Raw genomic sequence first — 16,880 nt, 5'->3', positions numbered from 1 at the left:
TCAAGGTCATGCACTGGTAGTTATGGTTCTTAAAATGTAGTTAACAATTTTATAGCACTTCCAATTAAAATCCATTGCTTAGAAGGCTTTCAGTTTGCTAATGATTAGTGAACAAAATATAAACACAAAAAGGGAAAACCTAGCCAAAATAGAACTACTGCTCTAAATTTTAAATAAACCTATTCTATATGCCTGTTTAGAGGAAGCTGGGAAATGTCACTGAGGTTCAATGAAAGGCAATTTGAAAACTCAAGAATGAACCTGAGTGAAGTCATAGCATACAAAAAACCTAAAACTAGATCAAACACATTTTATCTGGTGTTTCATGCTATGTCAATTTAAACAAATAAAACAATTTTGTTGAACAGATTTCTTTTTTTAATATTACTTTGCGTACATGGACAACTGAGAATAGGGGAGCGCCTCAATGTTTTTAACAAATTACAGCTGTTACTAAAGAGGATATGCTTGCATTTTAAGGAAATAGTCCAATAAATGAACAGTCTTGCGAGTCATTCAATATAGTAGATTAACCAATCCTCTTTTAATAGAAGCAACACACTATAGCAGTAGAAGTTTACCTTTAACACTCCACATAAATCATGGGTTCCCTCTCCTTCAGTATTTAATTTTTAGTGGTTTCTAAAATGGTATAATAAAATTGAATTTATATCAGCAAATGGAAGTACAAGTTTGTACAACTAAGCTCAGCAGCAAAAGTGAAGGAGGAGGATGAAAAGTGAAAGCTGACAGATACCACGAAGAATGAGGACATTCGTGAAGGTTATCTTGCACAGTGTCCTGTATGCCAAACACAACCAACATTCCATCATTTTTTCATTGCTCTTAAACGAGCAAAACCAACATTTTTTTTATTTCAAGAAATATTAAATTAAGTCTTTATTCTCCCCAACCCCCACATAATTTGAGACCAGGTAAGGCAAAGGTAAGTCCCACCATCGCTGGGGACAGCAGCAATATACAGACGAAGGAAAGAGTCCTGAATCATCAGTAACATTCTCTCATGGCAAACATAAGGAATGCATCTAAGAAATCAAATTTTGCAGTGTTGTCACATTGTTCTAATTTATTTGATCAGTTTATCTGAAAAAAACCTATAAATACCTTATGTAAGAGGACAGTAAATTATTTTCTTGCTCTGAAAAAATAACTTTTTTTCCCACATTTTAAAACTTTAGTACACTTTTGCAAAATGAGATGCCAGAAGAATGTGACAGCTGGGTTTGCAGAATGTCCATGTACAAGTTGCCTTTACAAGAACGGTGATCTGCCTATAATTTGCCTCTACAAATAGAGCTCTTTGTGATAATTTTTAAACAAAAAGTCTTAAACACCTCTCTTGTTCAGCTGTAGAGCAAAGGGGTACTTATCTTTCAAGTATAATATTGTAAAAGGTAAATCTTTTGTGCCAATTTTACATGTTAGTTTTTAAAGACCAAAACATCTACGTGAAAAGTCATGCCTAGTCAGCCCATTTCTTACATAGCCAAATGCTCTCATCTTTTAGAGGATGCAGAAAAATATTGTTTGCTAAGAAGGAGCACACCAGAAAAAGCTATTTTAAATATTGAAAGATAAGGAGCATTTCTTTTTCTCTATTGGTGAAAATTATTAGAAAAGCTATCCAGTCTGTTGTCTTTAGCTGGTTTTAATAAAGTCTCTTCAAAATGATAGTCAAGAAATCTTTAGAAAACTGGAGGTGGGGGGATGCTCCTTTATAGCATGGAAGGAATTCCATTAATCGTAGAAATTCTTATTAAATTCCTGCTTTGGTTCTTCAGAAGAAATGCTCATACAACTTCTATATTAGGAGACAAAAAGAAAAACAGATTAATATGACATTTATCTAAAATCTTATTTAGGGAATAGTAGTAGTATCTCATCTTTCTAAAACTTTACCAAGCTTTTATATACATTATTTTCTCTAAAAGAGGCAATTTTATCAGGATCCACGGTCTTATATTTAAATGCATTCTACCACTGACAGGAAAACACGTCTTTTTCTTTACTATTCTAAATTGCATAAATTAATTGCACTTTGCTTTGAGGTTAGGGTTTATATTCATTTCTCTTATATCCCTAGTACCTCATGCTTTGGGCTCCAGACATATATGGGAGGTTAAATAAATGTTGATAAATAGTCATGACTCCATAAGAATGCTTTTATCATTTAGGATCAGACACTGGACTTTGTTCCTAAAGAAGGTATGGAAGGGTAGGAACAGTGAGAATGACATAAATTAATTGACTAAAGCTTGGCAAATCAAGCAAAGTTGTTTGGATGTCCCTTCCCTCTCTCTGAATCTGCAACTTGACAAAATAGGAAGCTGCATCAGGACTGTTTCCACGAATATCTGTGTAATCAGATTGCTTCTGATGCCTTAAGAATCAGAATGTCAGATCTGGGATGGACTTCACAGCTTCCTTTACAGTCTAGAAAAGTGGATCAGTATAGTGAAGTTATACTCCCAAGCCCAGCACACTAGAGATGGGAAAAAGACTAGCGTCATCTGGATAGGTGGTTCAATGCTGGCTTTTTCAACCAGTTAAAGTAGAAAATATTTATTACAAGTTCAGAGGCAATCTAGAAGACAAAATAGTATGACCACTAAGAATTCTTTACTGATGCCATTTAAGCATATGCTGTGCTTGGCCAGCTCTGTGCATCATGGGATGAGGAGAGGCTGGTCAAGACCTGAAAGCGATCTGCTGGGAAGAGAACCTGGCAGGATTCAAGTTAGCCTGAAAAGAGATGGAGCTGCGATTATCCCACTAATTCTTGAGATTTATGGAATTGGGCTGTCGACTTGCTACGACTACCGAGGTGGTCATTTCTGATGCTGCTCCTTATTTCTTTGGTTCCTGTGAAGCTATTCTTTCTACACAAAGATTTCAGGGATGTGTGCGTCCCAAAGCCAGGGTATATGAGTCTCTGGCCGTTTCAACAAGGGATGGAAGTCACTCTCCCAAAACTACAGTCACCCAGCTAGGATGGAAGACCCTTGGCTCTGTATGACAAGCAAAACTCTTCAAATATCTGAAGAGCTAAGAAAGATGGAATAAAAACCAAACAAAGTTATTTTCCACTGCCAATAACCAGGCCCAAGGGTCCCTAAGTTATGGTGAGGCACTAAGTGCCTGTCTTAGTATGACGCACACCCTGATGGTGAGCGTAGCCGGGCAAGGAGTGCTGCTCCGTGACAGGCTGACAAACCCCCAGTGGGTGCTGCAGAATGGATTTCTCCTGAATGGGAGAATAGGAGGGGCCCCAGAAGTTGCCCAATTTAACTCAAATCCAAGTTCTCTGATCCACACGACAAAATCATCTCCACAGGGCTTATCTGGGCCCTTGAACAACAAAGTGTGTCACAGTCACAAAGCAGAGGGTTCATGCCCTCTTGGTGGTCACATAATTCTGATCGTTACTGAAGGGAGATTGAGGCAAGCTTACCTGCTGTCTGTTGTGTTTGAACACCATCTACCTGAGGCAGGGGCCCAAGTGTCCCTTCATCATCAAAGGCCAAAATTGGATTCAAAGGAATTTCTGGGTTCTCACTGTTGGTGACATCTAATCTGGATGGTTTAGATCCAATGGGTAAGTTTATGATTTCTTCAAAAATTTCACTCTGAACAGATACTCCATTTTCATTTGGTTGTTTTTCCAAATTGGGAGTACTAGGGAATTTTAAAAATCAAAATTAAAAGTAGTATTAAAACTAGAAAACACAATTTTAGGGCAACCAAAACTGTTTTATAAATAATTTTATAATTTTACAATCAAAATGTTAGACTGACTGACCACATTATTATTAACCAAAATGGTGAATTCTGACATGTCGGTATTTTAAAATTCTTATTTTTAAAAAACTCCATTTTTTTTGTTCTGAAATTTATCAAACAGAGCAATTTATCAATTAGAATAGGTCATATCATCATCTTCAACAGTTCTATACATACTTGACAATTTCTACTGCAGGCAATTTCACATTCCTTTGTCTGGTACAGAGTTGACCTTATTAGTACCTTAAAAGATAACAGGATTGTAATTTGGGGATGACAGGATTGTAATTTAGGAGTGAGAGGGATAATTTGCACAAAGTCACATAACCACTAAGAAGCAGTCTATACTGAATGTGTGATCCCTTGACCTCCAGCCTGGTGTTTTTCTCATTATGCCATTTTGTACACTGCCAGCTATTCAAATTCTAGCCCTTCCTGGATATCTTCAGCTTCCTAAAAATTGTGCATAATTTTACAGGTAAATCATTCAAGACCAGCCTACTTATCTTTTCCCCTTAAATCTGCCTCTGATTCTACCTTGATCTCATTAATTCATGCCTAACATCTCAGATTTGTTTTGTTTTTTTAAATTTAATTTTATATTTATTTTTTATTAAGGTATTATTGATATACACTCTTATGAACATTTCACAAGAAAAACAATGTGGTTATTGCATTCACCCTTATTATTGAGCCCCTCCCATACCCCATTGTAGTCACTGTCCATCAGTGTAGTAAGATGCCAGACTCCCAATTTGTCTTCTCTGAGCTGCACTGTCTTCCCTGTGACCCCACACACACCATGCGTACCAATCATGATACCCCACAGTCCCCTTCTCCCTCCCTCCCCATGCGCCCTCCCCCATCCCTCCCCTTTGGTAACTGCTAGTCCCTTCTTGGAGTCTGTGAGTCTGCTGCTATTTTGTTCCTTCAGTTTTGCTTCGTTGTTATACTCCAAAAATGAGGGAAATCATTTGGTATTTGTCTTTCTCTGTCTGATTTATTTCACTGAGCATAATACCCTCTAGCGCCATCCATGTTGTTGCAAATGGTAGGATTTGTTTCTTTCTTATGGCTGAATAGTGTTCCATTATGAATATGTACCACATCTTCTTTTTCCATTCATGTACTGGACAGTTAGGTTGCTCCCATATCTTGGCTATTGTAAATAGTGCTGTGATAAACATAGGGGTGCATATGTCTTTTTGAATCTGAGAATTTTTTTTTGGGTAAATTCCTAGGAGTGGAATTCCTGGGTCAAATGTTATTTCTCTTTTTAGTTTTTTGAGGAACCTCCATATTGCTTTCCACAATGGTTGAACTAGTTTACATTTCTACCAGCAGTGTAGGAAGGTTCCCCTTTCTCTGCAACCTCACAAGCATTTGCTGTTCCTAGTCTTTTCTGTGTTGGCCATCCTAACTGGTGTGAGGTGATATCTCACTGAGGTTTTTATTTGCATTTCCCTGATAATTAGTGATGTGGAGCATCTTTTCATGTGCCTGTTGGCCACCTGAATTTCTTCTTTGGAGAAGTGTCTGTTCATAGCGTCCACCCATTTTTTAATAGGGTTATTGCTTTTTGGGTGTTGAGGTGTGTGAGTTCTTAATATATTTTGTATGTTAATCCCTTGATGAATATGTCATTTACAAATATATTCTCCCATACTGTAGGATGGCTTTTTGTTCTGTTGATGGTGTCCTTTGCTGTACAGAAGCTTTTTAGCTTGATGTAGTCCCATTTGTTCATTTTTTATTTTGTTTCCCTTGCCCAAGGAGATGCGTTCAGGAAAAAGTTGCTCATGTTTATATTCAAGAGATTTTTGCCTATGTTTTCTTCTAAGAGTTTCATGGTTTCATGACTTACACTCAGGTCTTTGATCCATTTTGAGTTTACTTTTGTGTATGGGGTTAGACAATAATCCCGTTTCATTATCTTGCATGTAGCTGTCCAATTTTGTCAGATTTGCTTTTGAGGTCCATTTAACCAGCCATCAAACCGTTAATTTTCTACTTATCGTTTCTCTTAGGATTTTCAAGTCTCTTCACAAGCTCCACAACCACACTGGTAGCCCTTTGTATGATCATTATTATCCTTTACAATGCAGCAAAACAATGCCCATGCACCAAATGAATGTAGATTAATTTTATTATACACTTTATCTGACTGCAGCTGTAAACATATTTGCAGGCTTCATAATTTGCTCAGTGCTCAACTCATATGTCAAAAATGATCCTCTCTGACAAAATTCTAGAGCTAAGTTTTCAAATGGAAAATGAAAAAGACTTAAAAAATATGAATGAAAAATTGTGACTTTTTAACTTCTCATACATACTGATTTTAAACTGACTGTTTAGCTAGTAGAAGAAGTCTATGGAAAGAGAGGCTAGAGGTAGAAAATCAGGTCTCTAGTGTCAGTAATGTGACTTCCTGCATGTTAGCAATCCATTTGTTCTTCTCGGTCTCCTTTCCAAATGGTAAATACAAAGCTAATGCACATCAATCTTGCCATTGCTTTTTCCCCTGAAGCATCTTTGCATTTTTCCCCCTATTGAGGAAATACTTTTACTTTCTCTGTTCAGCAAGAAGAATTGACTTTGTGAGACACAGTCTAAAGAATTCTGATATGGACATTTTGGTACATTTTGTTAATCATTAAACCTTTTCTCCTTGGAAAAAAAAAAAGGTGCCTGTCCTAAGTGTCTCACAAGGCACCCTGAAACTATTAGTTGTAAAAGTGCTGTAAAGAACATAAATACATTATACAGACTGAGAGCATGAAGGTGCTTTGCTACTGTGACCCCAAGGAGGGGAGAGGAATCTGGGCATCACAGTTGTCTGCATGAGCATGTGCACGCAGGCACCCAACACCTTCTGTTCCAGGTGCTTGAGCTGCCACACCCACCCTCCTGTTCTTTCTCAACATCAATGGGCTTTCTGTAACCTGGGAAACGGTTTGGTTTCCATCCCAATGAGATTTTAAGTAGAAATTTTGTCAAAAGATGAAGATGAAGAATGTAGCTCTAAAGCCCTTGGCCGGCTCAGCTTGCATCCCCTGCCAGGCCTGCATGTGCTAGCAAGTTGTAGACCTACAACCCTAGACATGAGTCAACAGTTGACATCATCTTCCCCTTCGCTCCTACCAGACCACCCCACCCATCCTTACTTGTTAGCAATTGTAGGAAAAACTGTGCCATATACTTTGGATGATCAATTATTAAACATTCATAGGACACTGTGACCAGCAGAAACTATAATACTGAAACTGAAATCACTAGGGTTAAGGCTTATGGACATGTGTGTCCTGAGACTTTTGGTTCTAAAGCTCTTCCTCAACCCCCCACTCATGCTGAAGAATCTCTAGAGAAGTAAGACTAAAATGATCAAATAGCTGGAGAAGGAGCCATTTAAAGGTAAGGTAAACCTGTCAGTTATTTTTTTTTGGCCTCTCAACTCCAAATTCACCCTTCATTCTTGCTCTCTAAAACTGGATCTGGGCCCTTGAAATGATTTTCCCTCACCAGATGGTCCAACCTTGAGCTTTGCTGATTGGGGTTGCTGGAGAGATACTGCAGGAGGAAAGAGTTTTGCTTCCTGGTTTGGGTGTGCTTGCTCTGCAGGCCCCTGCAACACACCATCATAGCACTCCCGGTATCTGGCTCCTGCAGCGTTAGTCTTCCTAAGAATCCAGCTCCATGAGCATGGAGGGCTTCTCCAATGCCCAGTCCCTGCACTGCATTGTGGTCAGCACCTTCCTCGAGCACCCCTCTAGGGCAAACTGGCAGACTGCCTTCAGTGAGACACCTTCCAGTGAACTACTTTCCCAAGCCTTCTAGAGGGTAGATATCTGGCAAGTTCCACCATCTAGTGCGTCACAGTTATACTGCCTCCAACAAAGTCTGGGTGGAAGCCCTGGGGACAGGACTCTTTCTTGCATATGACCCAGGGGATGTGACTGCTCCTTATATCTGCTACTCCTGTATTCTTTAGCATTCTCTACTTCTACTAGCCAACCTCTTGTTACTCCATTCCCAAGTAATAGTTAATTATTCTTGATATTAAACTTTTCTGTTTTTTTCTGTTCAAATTAATCTTTGGTTTTGCTGCCCTAATTGGACCCTGACTGATACAGTAAACATAATTGGAATATCCAATTTATAAGATGAAAGCAGAAAGGGAATACAAGCAAAATCTATATAATTATGAAAGGTAGGGAAATTGTGAAAAAGGATTTATTCTCTAAAACCTAGTTTATGAAAACGATGGGTCCTAATTTTGAAATTGCAAATAAGTAGCCATAAGAGAAATAAATGCACTTCTTTATGCACTTAGTGTGTTGTATTTGTTACTGTAAGAGATGATGCAAAAATGAAAATATAGATTGTTTTGAAGTTGGTGTGGAAAAACTCAAGGAAGAAAAATTTTTAAGTATTTCAAAGCAGAATTTCTTAGGCATAAACTTTGTGTATCATGCAATAGGGAAAAAACTTAATAGCACATTAAACATTCTATACACTACGGTCATTTGATGGATTATGTTTCTCAAGCTGAGGTCCAGTTCTCCATATGAAGTTTTACAGATTTGTGTTTTCATTCTGATAAAAATTATAAAAAATCAGTAGAAGAGTCTGGTTATCTATATGGCTGACTAGCACAAAGCTGAGTTTGGCAGGATTTGGGCATTTCATTTTGCATTAGTATTTCAGAGCATACTTGTATCAGATAGAACCAGCCGATGTGACAGAATTCTGACTAATGACAAATGAAATAGGTTGAACTGGGTAAATAAACATTGTGTTAGTGCCAAGTCAAAGCCAAGGGACATCACAGTGTACTGTTTGAAAACAGATTTGAGGTTTTAAAGTCATTCAAATAAAGAAAGCAATGGGTGACATAAATCACCAGTGACTCGTAGTATCCTAAGAGTATCCCTAATGCAAAATGGGTCAGTACCACGTGTATATTGTCTACCTAATTTCAAGAAATATTTCACAATGACTTGTTTAATTTGAATGTTCTTGGTTTAGCAGTGTTGTTACTTAAAATTTGTGATTTTTTTTTTTAGTTTCATAGATAAATAAGAGTGATCAAAACTTAAACCTAAGTTTATATTTGTAAAGATAACAAATATAACTGGTAGAACTCTGGGAATCTGCTAGAATTTTTTTTTCCCTTTAAAGGGGAGATATACTAGGGCTAATGGATTTAATATTTTAGAATGACTATTTTATTATTTGATTACATTTACATTTAATACTAACTTGGACCTGCCTATATTGTTAGGTGAAAGAGTAGAAAAAAGTCTATCTTATATTTTTCCTCATGGTTTCACAGGAATATCACTCATATGACAAAGGACAATTTATCACTTGGGTAAAGTGAATGACATCAGTAAGTTTGCAGTTATGCTTTTTACTTAATTATAAAACTGTTGCTTTTCTGTGTGTGGAGGCTAAAAGAGATTACAATTTAATTATTTATCCCAGCTTCCATAGTAAAATTATGTTTCAGATTCTTATATAATAATTACTTGATGATTTTACCACTGAAAAGAGTCAGCATTTGTATAAACCAAAATTACTGATCAGACAGAATTAACAATGGCCTAATACACCTGCCTCTTATCATAATGGTGGGGTTCCCTCTGTGGTACATCTTATTTTTTCCTAAAAATCTTTGAAGTCAACAAATTAAACACCATAATGTATAGCAATTGAAAATCAAACTGTAACTAAAATAAAATATCACTTACTATGTATCTAAGGTAATTATGACAGTAAATTTATTCAAAATAATTGAAAGCTTATTTTAAGCCAGGCGGAGAAAGACAAGTGCCAAATGATTTCCCTCATTAGTGGAGTGTAACAAAGAAGCAAAACTGAAGGAACAAAATAGCAGCTCCAAGACTCCAAGAAGGAACTAGTGGTTACCAAAGGGGAGGGCTGAGGGAGAGGGTGGGTGGGGAGGGAGGGAGAAGGGGATTGAGGGGTATTATGTTTAGTACACATGGTGTGGGGGATCACGGGGAAAACAGTGTAGCACAGAGAAGGCAAACAGTGAATCTGTGGCATCTTACTACACTGATGGACAGTGACTGCATTGGGGTATGTGTGGGCACTTGATAATATGGGTAAATGTAGTAACCAATTAAAAAAAAAAAAAGACAATTAAAAAAAATGCTAATTTGCCACTGTCAAAAAAAAAATTGAAAGCTTATTTTAAGATTTCTCTTAGGAAAGTCATTCTCTTCAGTATTATAGTAGGCAAAAAAATAGTAATTTTACTGTCCCAGAAAGATACTAATGGGTATCTCATGACTTATGGAGAACCTTAGGATGTCCGTCTTGGGATGATTTATCTTTTCATTGCTGTTAATCATAAAATGTGTAGTGTGTGGTTTTAGATGAAGAAAAAACTTAATTTGAGGACTTTAATTCTCTGATGGGAGCAAAGACTGGCATTAGAGACAGGAAAAGACAAAGTAAGCAAATTCTGAAGATTAAAAAGAAAGTTATAACTGAAAATTTTAAACATTATTTCAAATATTTCTACAAGTTCTCTATGACTGGATTTTTAGGCTCAGGCTATGATTACCCTTATTTTTCATTTCTGAAAGTGCTTTTTTGATACTGTCAATATGAATGCAAGGGAAGAGATAGGCAATTTTTCTTTAAGGCACTTCTTGACTATTGTTAGCAACTGTTTCTTTACTAAGCCCTACTACTAATGTAAGAAACACTGGCACCTAAATTACTTTTAATAGGGAACCTGTGAGTCATTATAATAATATGTATAGCAAAAATACGATTGTTTTATACCACTGAAAGATATGAATATGGCCTAGATCACATTAAATATATACAAAGAAAAGTAACAAATTATTCCCCGTAATTTGATTTAATAGTCACATAAAAACCTTACCATCATAGTTAAAACTCAAAAAGGAAAAAAAGGATATTTTCCCTTTCTCAGAGTGCAGAATTACTAGCTCTACCAAAAATTAATGAACCTGAATAAAAGTAAATCTTAATGTTAAAACTCTGTATTCCGTCAGGCCCAGGAAATTCTGGTGGGATGGGTGGGATAAAAACAGTAGGGCTTTGCTCTAAATGAGTGTCAGCAAAGAAGGTCCCAGCTATTTAACTCACGTCTCCATAGTCACTTCTGATTGGTGTGAGGTAACCACGTGTCGGCTAGCTGCTGGGTCTCCACTTCCTGGAGAGTTCGTCACACATGCAAGTTCAGATACTGATGGACAGAGCAAAAAAGAGGGAACAAAGGGTTACTTACTACTATTCCATTATCCAACCCAAACCCCAGGAGCCACAATGCCTGGGTTTATGTCCTGGTTCTGCTACTTACTACCTGTGTGACCTTGGGCACACCACAAACTCTCTATGCCTCAGTTTCCTCATGAGGAACAGTACCTACCCTCATAGGATACTAAGAGAATTAAAGGTATTAACACAAGCAAAGTACTTAGAACAGTGCCCAGCACATTGTAAGGGGGAAAATCAGTGTTGTTATTACATTTGCTTGTACCAGATTGACTTTGGACAAAAAAATATGTAACATTGAACCCAAAGCAACTGAGGAAGGTAACACTGAGCTGACCTGATCAGGCTGAACATCTTTACCAAAGGATTCAGAACAAATCACCATGAAATACCAGTAAGTGAAAAAAGTATTTTTAAAACTCAGTTTAGTTCTAGCACACTCAGAATTATAAGGATTTCATGGAAGGAAGGCAGTGAATTGTTTCTGTGTCAGCTTGTCATTCAGTATGTTCAGTGTTGGAGTCCAGCACAAGCCAGCAATATCAAAGGCTGACTCTAAAATCTGGGCCAGGGTTACTTAGTCTTGTTGACCTTCACATGGGTTAGGGGTTTCAGGGACCTTTGTGACAGTTTATGGCTTCAGCTTGATGGGAGAGAAAAGCTGAAATAAATCCCAGGTGTTATTTCACAGCCTGACACAAATTCAATAAAACTGCCAGAGGTACAGATTCTGATAACTGAAGCAAAGAAGTGATGGACAACTTTAAAACTGCCCACATTTGCAAAGCTGGTGACAACCAGCCTCTGAGAAGATTTCTGATAGGCCTGCCTGCCTGCTCTAGAATGCTCTGTGGAGTCCTGGTAATATCATGCAGGATGGATATGCAGGCTAGCCTTTTTGTAAGCCCTCAGCCACATGTGGGACCAAGAGAAGAGGAATTGGTGAGCCAGAGATCCTCAAGCCTCTTTTTTAGCAGTATTAACTCAAACCAAATTTATTTTAAGGGTTGAAAATGCAGGTATGACAATCAACAAGCTTGATGCTCCTTTGTTCATTCTAGGACAGAGGCTCAAAGAATACTGAAAGAACTGGTAGGGGGCTAGCAGGAAGGGGAAAGACAAAAAACAAACAAAGAACCTGGCCATGTACAAACTTTAGTATCAACCCCTCAAATAATCCTGAGTTGTTGCAATTTACAAAGATGCTCATTCTGCTAACTCACTGGATGCTGCATCTGCTTAAAGCCTGTATGTATGAGAACATTTTTGAAGACAACCTGTTAAAAATGCAATGGGGTTCTTAAAATGCAATCATTAGGGCCATTCCCCACACAAATATAATTAGGACATCTTAAAAAGAGCAAGAAAACCCCACTTTGAAGGAATCTTGACACAAAGAAACTAGGATAGCTTCTGTTGAAATAAAACCAAATCCCAGAATACTGGGATTTTATTTTTGAAAACCCCTAGTTTACAGAAAATGTTCTTTCACATAAGTCATTTCATTTGATCTTTACCCAGTCTCAAAAAAAAAAAAAAAATCCAAAACAGCAAAAGTATCTTTTGTCCTGTCTTTTTATATTGGTAATGCAGAAAGGAGGACGCCTGAATGATGAACGATCTGCCAACCACCTGTGTGTGTACAATCCCGAAGACCCCATGGGATCCCAGAACAAGCGGAAGCACAAGCTGGTGAGCTGGGCCTGGCACCGACTGTTCCTCGGAATAGGGGTTTTGCCTGTCCTGTCCTCTCTGAATCCCAGCACCCATGACCTCACAAGACTGCAGCAGAGATGAAGCAAGAAATGTATGCAGGATGTACCTGACACAAAGAGGGCATTTAATAATTATTAATTGAATCTGAGTACTAAACATTAAGGTAAAATTTATTTTTATTTAAATCAAATTGGGCTTAGGGAATCACCAAGAAATTAACAATTTCTGTCTAAAGCCTATAGCATATGAACAACTTTCTAATGAAATTTCAACAGATTTTTTATTTTAACTCTATTCTGAAGCCTAAAAGATGTTTAAATCCTCTTTTGGAGAACTAGCAAAAGTTATCAAAATGTGTAAGTTTAAAGTCTTTGCGAGCAAATATAAATACATGCTACTTTGGCAGACAGTAAATAATAAGTGATCTTTAATTTTATAAAGGTAAAGAAAATTCTTCTGTCATGTGTATATATATGTGTGTATCGGCATATATAGATACACACACACAAATACATACACACATATGGCATAAAATTATTTAAGCTATCAAACATTCCATTAGAGTATAAACAAATGTGAAAAACATCTCCCAGAAATGCTAGAGTTTAACATAAGGGAAAATTTATGGACTAGAAGACACAGACCTAAGCTTTTATAAGTCGATGGCCATCTTTTCTTTCCCAATCATTTGACGAATACCTTGACCTCTAAAGAGTCAATTCTAAAATCCTTTATTTGAACTACTGAAAAAATTATACTGAAAAATTGAACTGAGTTCACTGAAGTAAGTAAATACCTGTTCCTCCAGTGAGAACTCCCTTGGTAATATCTCCATTTCTCTGGTCAACAGTTTTCTACCAAAGGCAAAAATGAAAAAGACTTTAACATTAAAGTTACAAGTGAAAGTAAAGAAAACAAATAAAAGCCATTAAGAACAGTTTTTAAATGGCCATCTCAATACCTTATCCGTAGCTTCCGTTCGCCTAGTTCTTTTCATAATCTCCTCAAGTCGCTACATGAAAGGAAGAATTGAGGAAACGGGTCAGATACAGAGAGCAGGCCAGCTCGGCACACTGCGCTAACTTAGCAAGCAGCAGGCCATTAAAACACGTGTGCCATTTTGGGAAAATATAGTACCCACTGCTATGTCTTAATTGGAGTTATTTTAAAAAGTGGGAACTGGCTTCAGCCACAGGAAGTGGAAGAAACCGTTTTTGGTGAAGGCTGAAACACCATGGGTGATTCCTTTGGGGCAGATTATTCTTACTGAGTGCTGTGATTGTTTCTCCGGAACGGCAGAACACCTGTCTCCGGAGGGCAGCGAGCCAGCGGTCTCCTGGCCCCCGGGCCTTCCCAAGGCTACGGAAGAACCCAGAGCTCCCATACTAGCCGCAATTACCTTCTTCCTTTCCAGGCGCTCCTGCTCTTCTCTCTGGAAGTGCTTCTCCCGTTCCTGCCGAACCCTCTCTGCTTCTTCACGAACACGAGCGTCGTCTTCTTTCTGGAAACAAGGAGTTGGTATCAGCTTCTTACAAACAGGCTGGCTTTGCCTGCTGCCCCCATCTCCTGGGGCGCCCAGAGGCACAGGCGACTGGCAGTCAAGGAACGTGTGGAAAATGAGAGCCCTCAGAGTACTTCTACCGAAACGCTGAGCATTTTCCTCTACTCACCTGAGATGACCCTCGGCCCGTCTTGAGCAAGTGGCTGCACTGAGCCTTGTCTGGCTCCTAAGCCCTGACCCCTACCTGCTTCTGCAGGCGCTCCATCTCCTCCCGCTCGCGCCGTTCCTGCTCCTCCGCTTGCTGTCGCAGCTGCTCTTCCTTCTCCCTGGCTTGCTCAGCTTCCAGCTGTCGGGATTCTTCCTCCCGGCGAGCTCTCTCCTCAGCCACCTTTTGAGCCAATTCCTCTCTCTTTTGTCTGGAAAAAACAAAAACAAAGACATATGAGAAGAGTTCCTTGAAGAGAGGCTCAGTTTTGTAGTTTTTGCAAGGATAGCTTGTTCAGAGGTCTGTGCAGAAACATCTTCCCTGGATATATTCAACATCTTTCAGGACAAAACGTGAATCCGCCCTGTATTCTTCCTCCTCCTCTTCTCAATCTCATGTTGCCTCAGGGTAAACAGGCATAATGTAACCACTACTATTTTGAAGGGAGCTTGTTTTTTAAAAAGATCTACAATCTACATATGTTTAATGGCTGAGACATATTTAATCTAATAATGTGACCTTTTGGCAATGAATTTGAACCCCTCCAAGGAAATCTTGGTGAATAAATAAAGGCTATGACGTTCTGCCATAGGACAGGGGGAAGACAGACCATGTAAGCTCCCTGTTGGGACCAAGGGTAGGGCCCATCCAAGACAGTAGCCCAGCCCTGGGGCTGCAATCCTTCCCTAAGGTGTACTTCTGCTTATCTGAAGAACAATTATGTTGACATTTGCCTTCTTAGCTTCAGAAGGAGAGCAGCTAAGCAACCTGTCCCTGGCATACCATCTGGTAGGCAATCATGGGGCATTTAACTATCCTACCCAGCTACCCTCTGAGAGGAGTTCTATCAGGAAGAAAACAAGAACTCTTTCTATGCAGCTTTAAAATGATAACTAGAAAGATAATGAGGAAACATGAAGATCAGAAGTATGCTAAGTAAAAAAGATCAAATGGTACCATAGTACCTATGTTGTGATTATAATTATATATAAATATGTGTGTATGTATATTTATATATTCCCACACACTCTTCAGAGACTGGAAAGGACTACCCAAAATGTATGCAATTATTGAAAACTGGTAAGATTGAGGCTACATTTTTTTCTTTAAACTTTTCTCTATCAATGTTGTATGGTCATTATAGTAAGAAAATGTGATTTTTAAAGAAGCCACTCAATGGTCAGAGGAACACCAGGTAAGAGTAATTCTGAAACAACGAATCCATTCACTGTCTGCCAGACTGAGGACTTCATCCACGGTCCCACTGGGCTACCACCCATGACACGTCCTCAAGCTATGCCACTCCTGTACCTTTCCATCTCCTCGCCCCTCTCCCTCTTCTCCCTTTCCTCCTTCTCTCTCTGCTCTCGGGCCAGCCGCCTCTTTTCAGCTAACAGCCTGGTGGCCTCTTCCGGGTCCGTGGTGCCTGCAGAGGTCTTAGGAGAAGTGCTGGCAGTCACCGGGGCTGCTGGGACTGCGAGTGGGGCCGAGGCTGGTGCTGCTGCTGGTGCTGGTGCTGGAGAAGGGGCCGGAGCTGGGTCCAGGGCTGTGGCTGGAGCAGCTGTACAAACAGGTACAAGAAGAAAACCAACTGGAAGCAAAACCCACAGAACAAAACAAAAACCAGCATTCCCCACACCCAGGCCTAGAATTCATCATTATAAAAGGGAATGTTGATCTCTGCGTGTTCTCACGGTTCCACTGTATTCTGTTTGTATCCAAGCAACAGATAACAAAGAGCTGCATGTGTAAGTGAGACATCCACCAAGGCTGACACTCTGTCACCAAGTCCTGTTTTTTATACAAGTTAAATCAGTTACCATGTATGGAATGTGTACGGAGTACAGAGCCTTGGGTTAAGTTCTGTGGGAAGTTACACCCCGAGCAAAAAGGAGACGAGCTCTTCCATTTGCCTTTCATTACGTTTAAAAAATTCCTTTGCTTTAGTGACTATTCAGTACTGGAAGACCAAAGCCTTTTTATGACCATCCTTAGCATCCAAGCCCGATGCCTAGATTCGGGCTGGGAAGATGACATCCAAGGAAGAGGTCTCTGGTCTACCTGGAGCTACCTCCAGGTCTGAGATGGGAGACGCTGTGGGCCCCTTTACGAGCTGGTACACTCATCTTCCATATAGATCCCGGATCTCCACTGTCAGTCCTGATGCCAACATGCAAAATGGGAGAAGTTCTCAGCCTTGTTCAGATTCCTGAAAATGGCCTAGAGACTGGTGCAGGGAGCTGCACAAAGAGGCACCAGAGTGGGGTGTAGTTTCTGGCACTGACCATTCCAGACCCTCCCTTCAAGATTTACATTTTTGCTCCCAGAGATTTTTCTTTGCCTTCAGAAGGCTTTCTGGCCTTTCTCTTCTCCTCCTCTCTG

General features: G+C 39.2%; 1 protein-coding gene across 7 annotated transcripts in view; it reads right to left on the bottom strand.

Annotated features, from left to right (window-relative positions):
- Positions 1 to 524: 524 nt before the first annotated feature.
- Positions 525 to 16,880, bottom strand: part of MAP7 (microtubule associated protein 7) — a 172,103-nt gene continuing 155,747 nt past the window's right edge. For all 7 annotated transcript variants that reach the window (XM_036903704.2, XM_057489161.1, XM_036903706.2 and 4 more), the window contains 8 exons: positions 15,810 to 16,059; positions 14,538 to 14,709; positions 14,192 to 14,293; positions 13,754 to 13,804; positions 13,589 to 13,646; positions 10,948 to 11,047; positions 3,473 to 3,696; positions 525 to 1,822 (listed from right to left, as the gene is read on the bottom strand). In XM_036903704.2, the coding sequence (XP_036759599.2) occupies positions 1,812 to 1,822; positions 3,473 to 3,696; positions 10,948 to 11,047; positions 13,589 to 13,646; positions 13,754 to 13,804; positions 14,192 to 14,293; positions 14,538 to 14,709; positions 15,810 to 16,059 (968 nt within the window). In that variant the 3' untranslated portion in view covers positions 525 to 1,811. The remainder of the gene's footprint in view (positions 1,823 to 3,472; positions 3,697 to 10,947; positions 11,048 to 13,588; positions 13,647 to 13,753; positions 13,805 to 14,191; positions 14,294 to 14,537; positions 14,710 to 15,809; positions 16,060 to 16,880) is intronic.

Source organism: Manis pentadactyla, chromosome 12 (genome assembly GCF_030020395.1).
Source record: "Manis pentadactyla isolate mManPen7 chromosome 12, mManPen7.hap1, whole genome shotgun sequence".
Classification (NCBI taxonomy): domain Eukaryota; kingdom Metazoa; phylum Chordata; class Mammalia; order Pholidota; family Manidae; genus Manis; species Manis pentadactyla.
The sequence above is the reverse complement of the archived record's forward strand: the minus strand, read 5'-3'. Positions and strand labels throughout refer to the sequence as shown.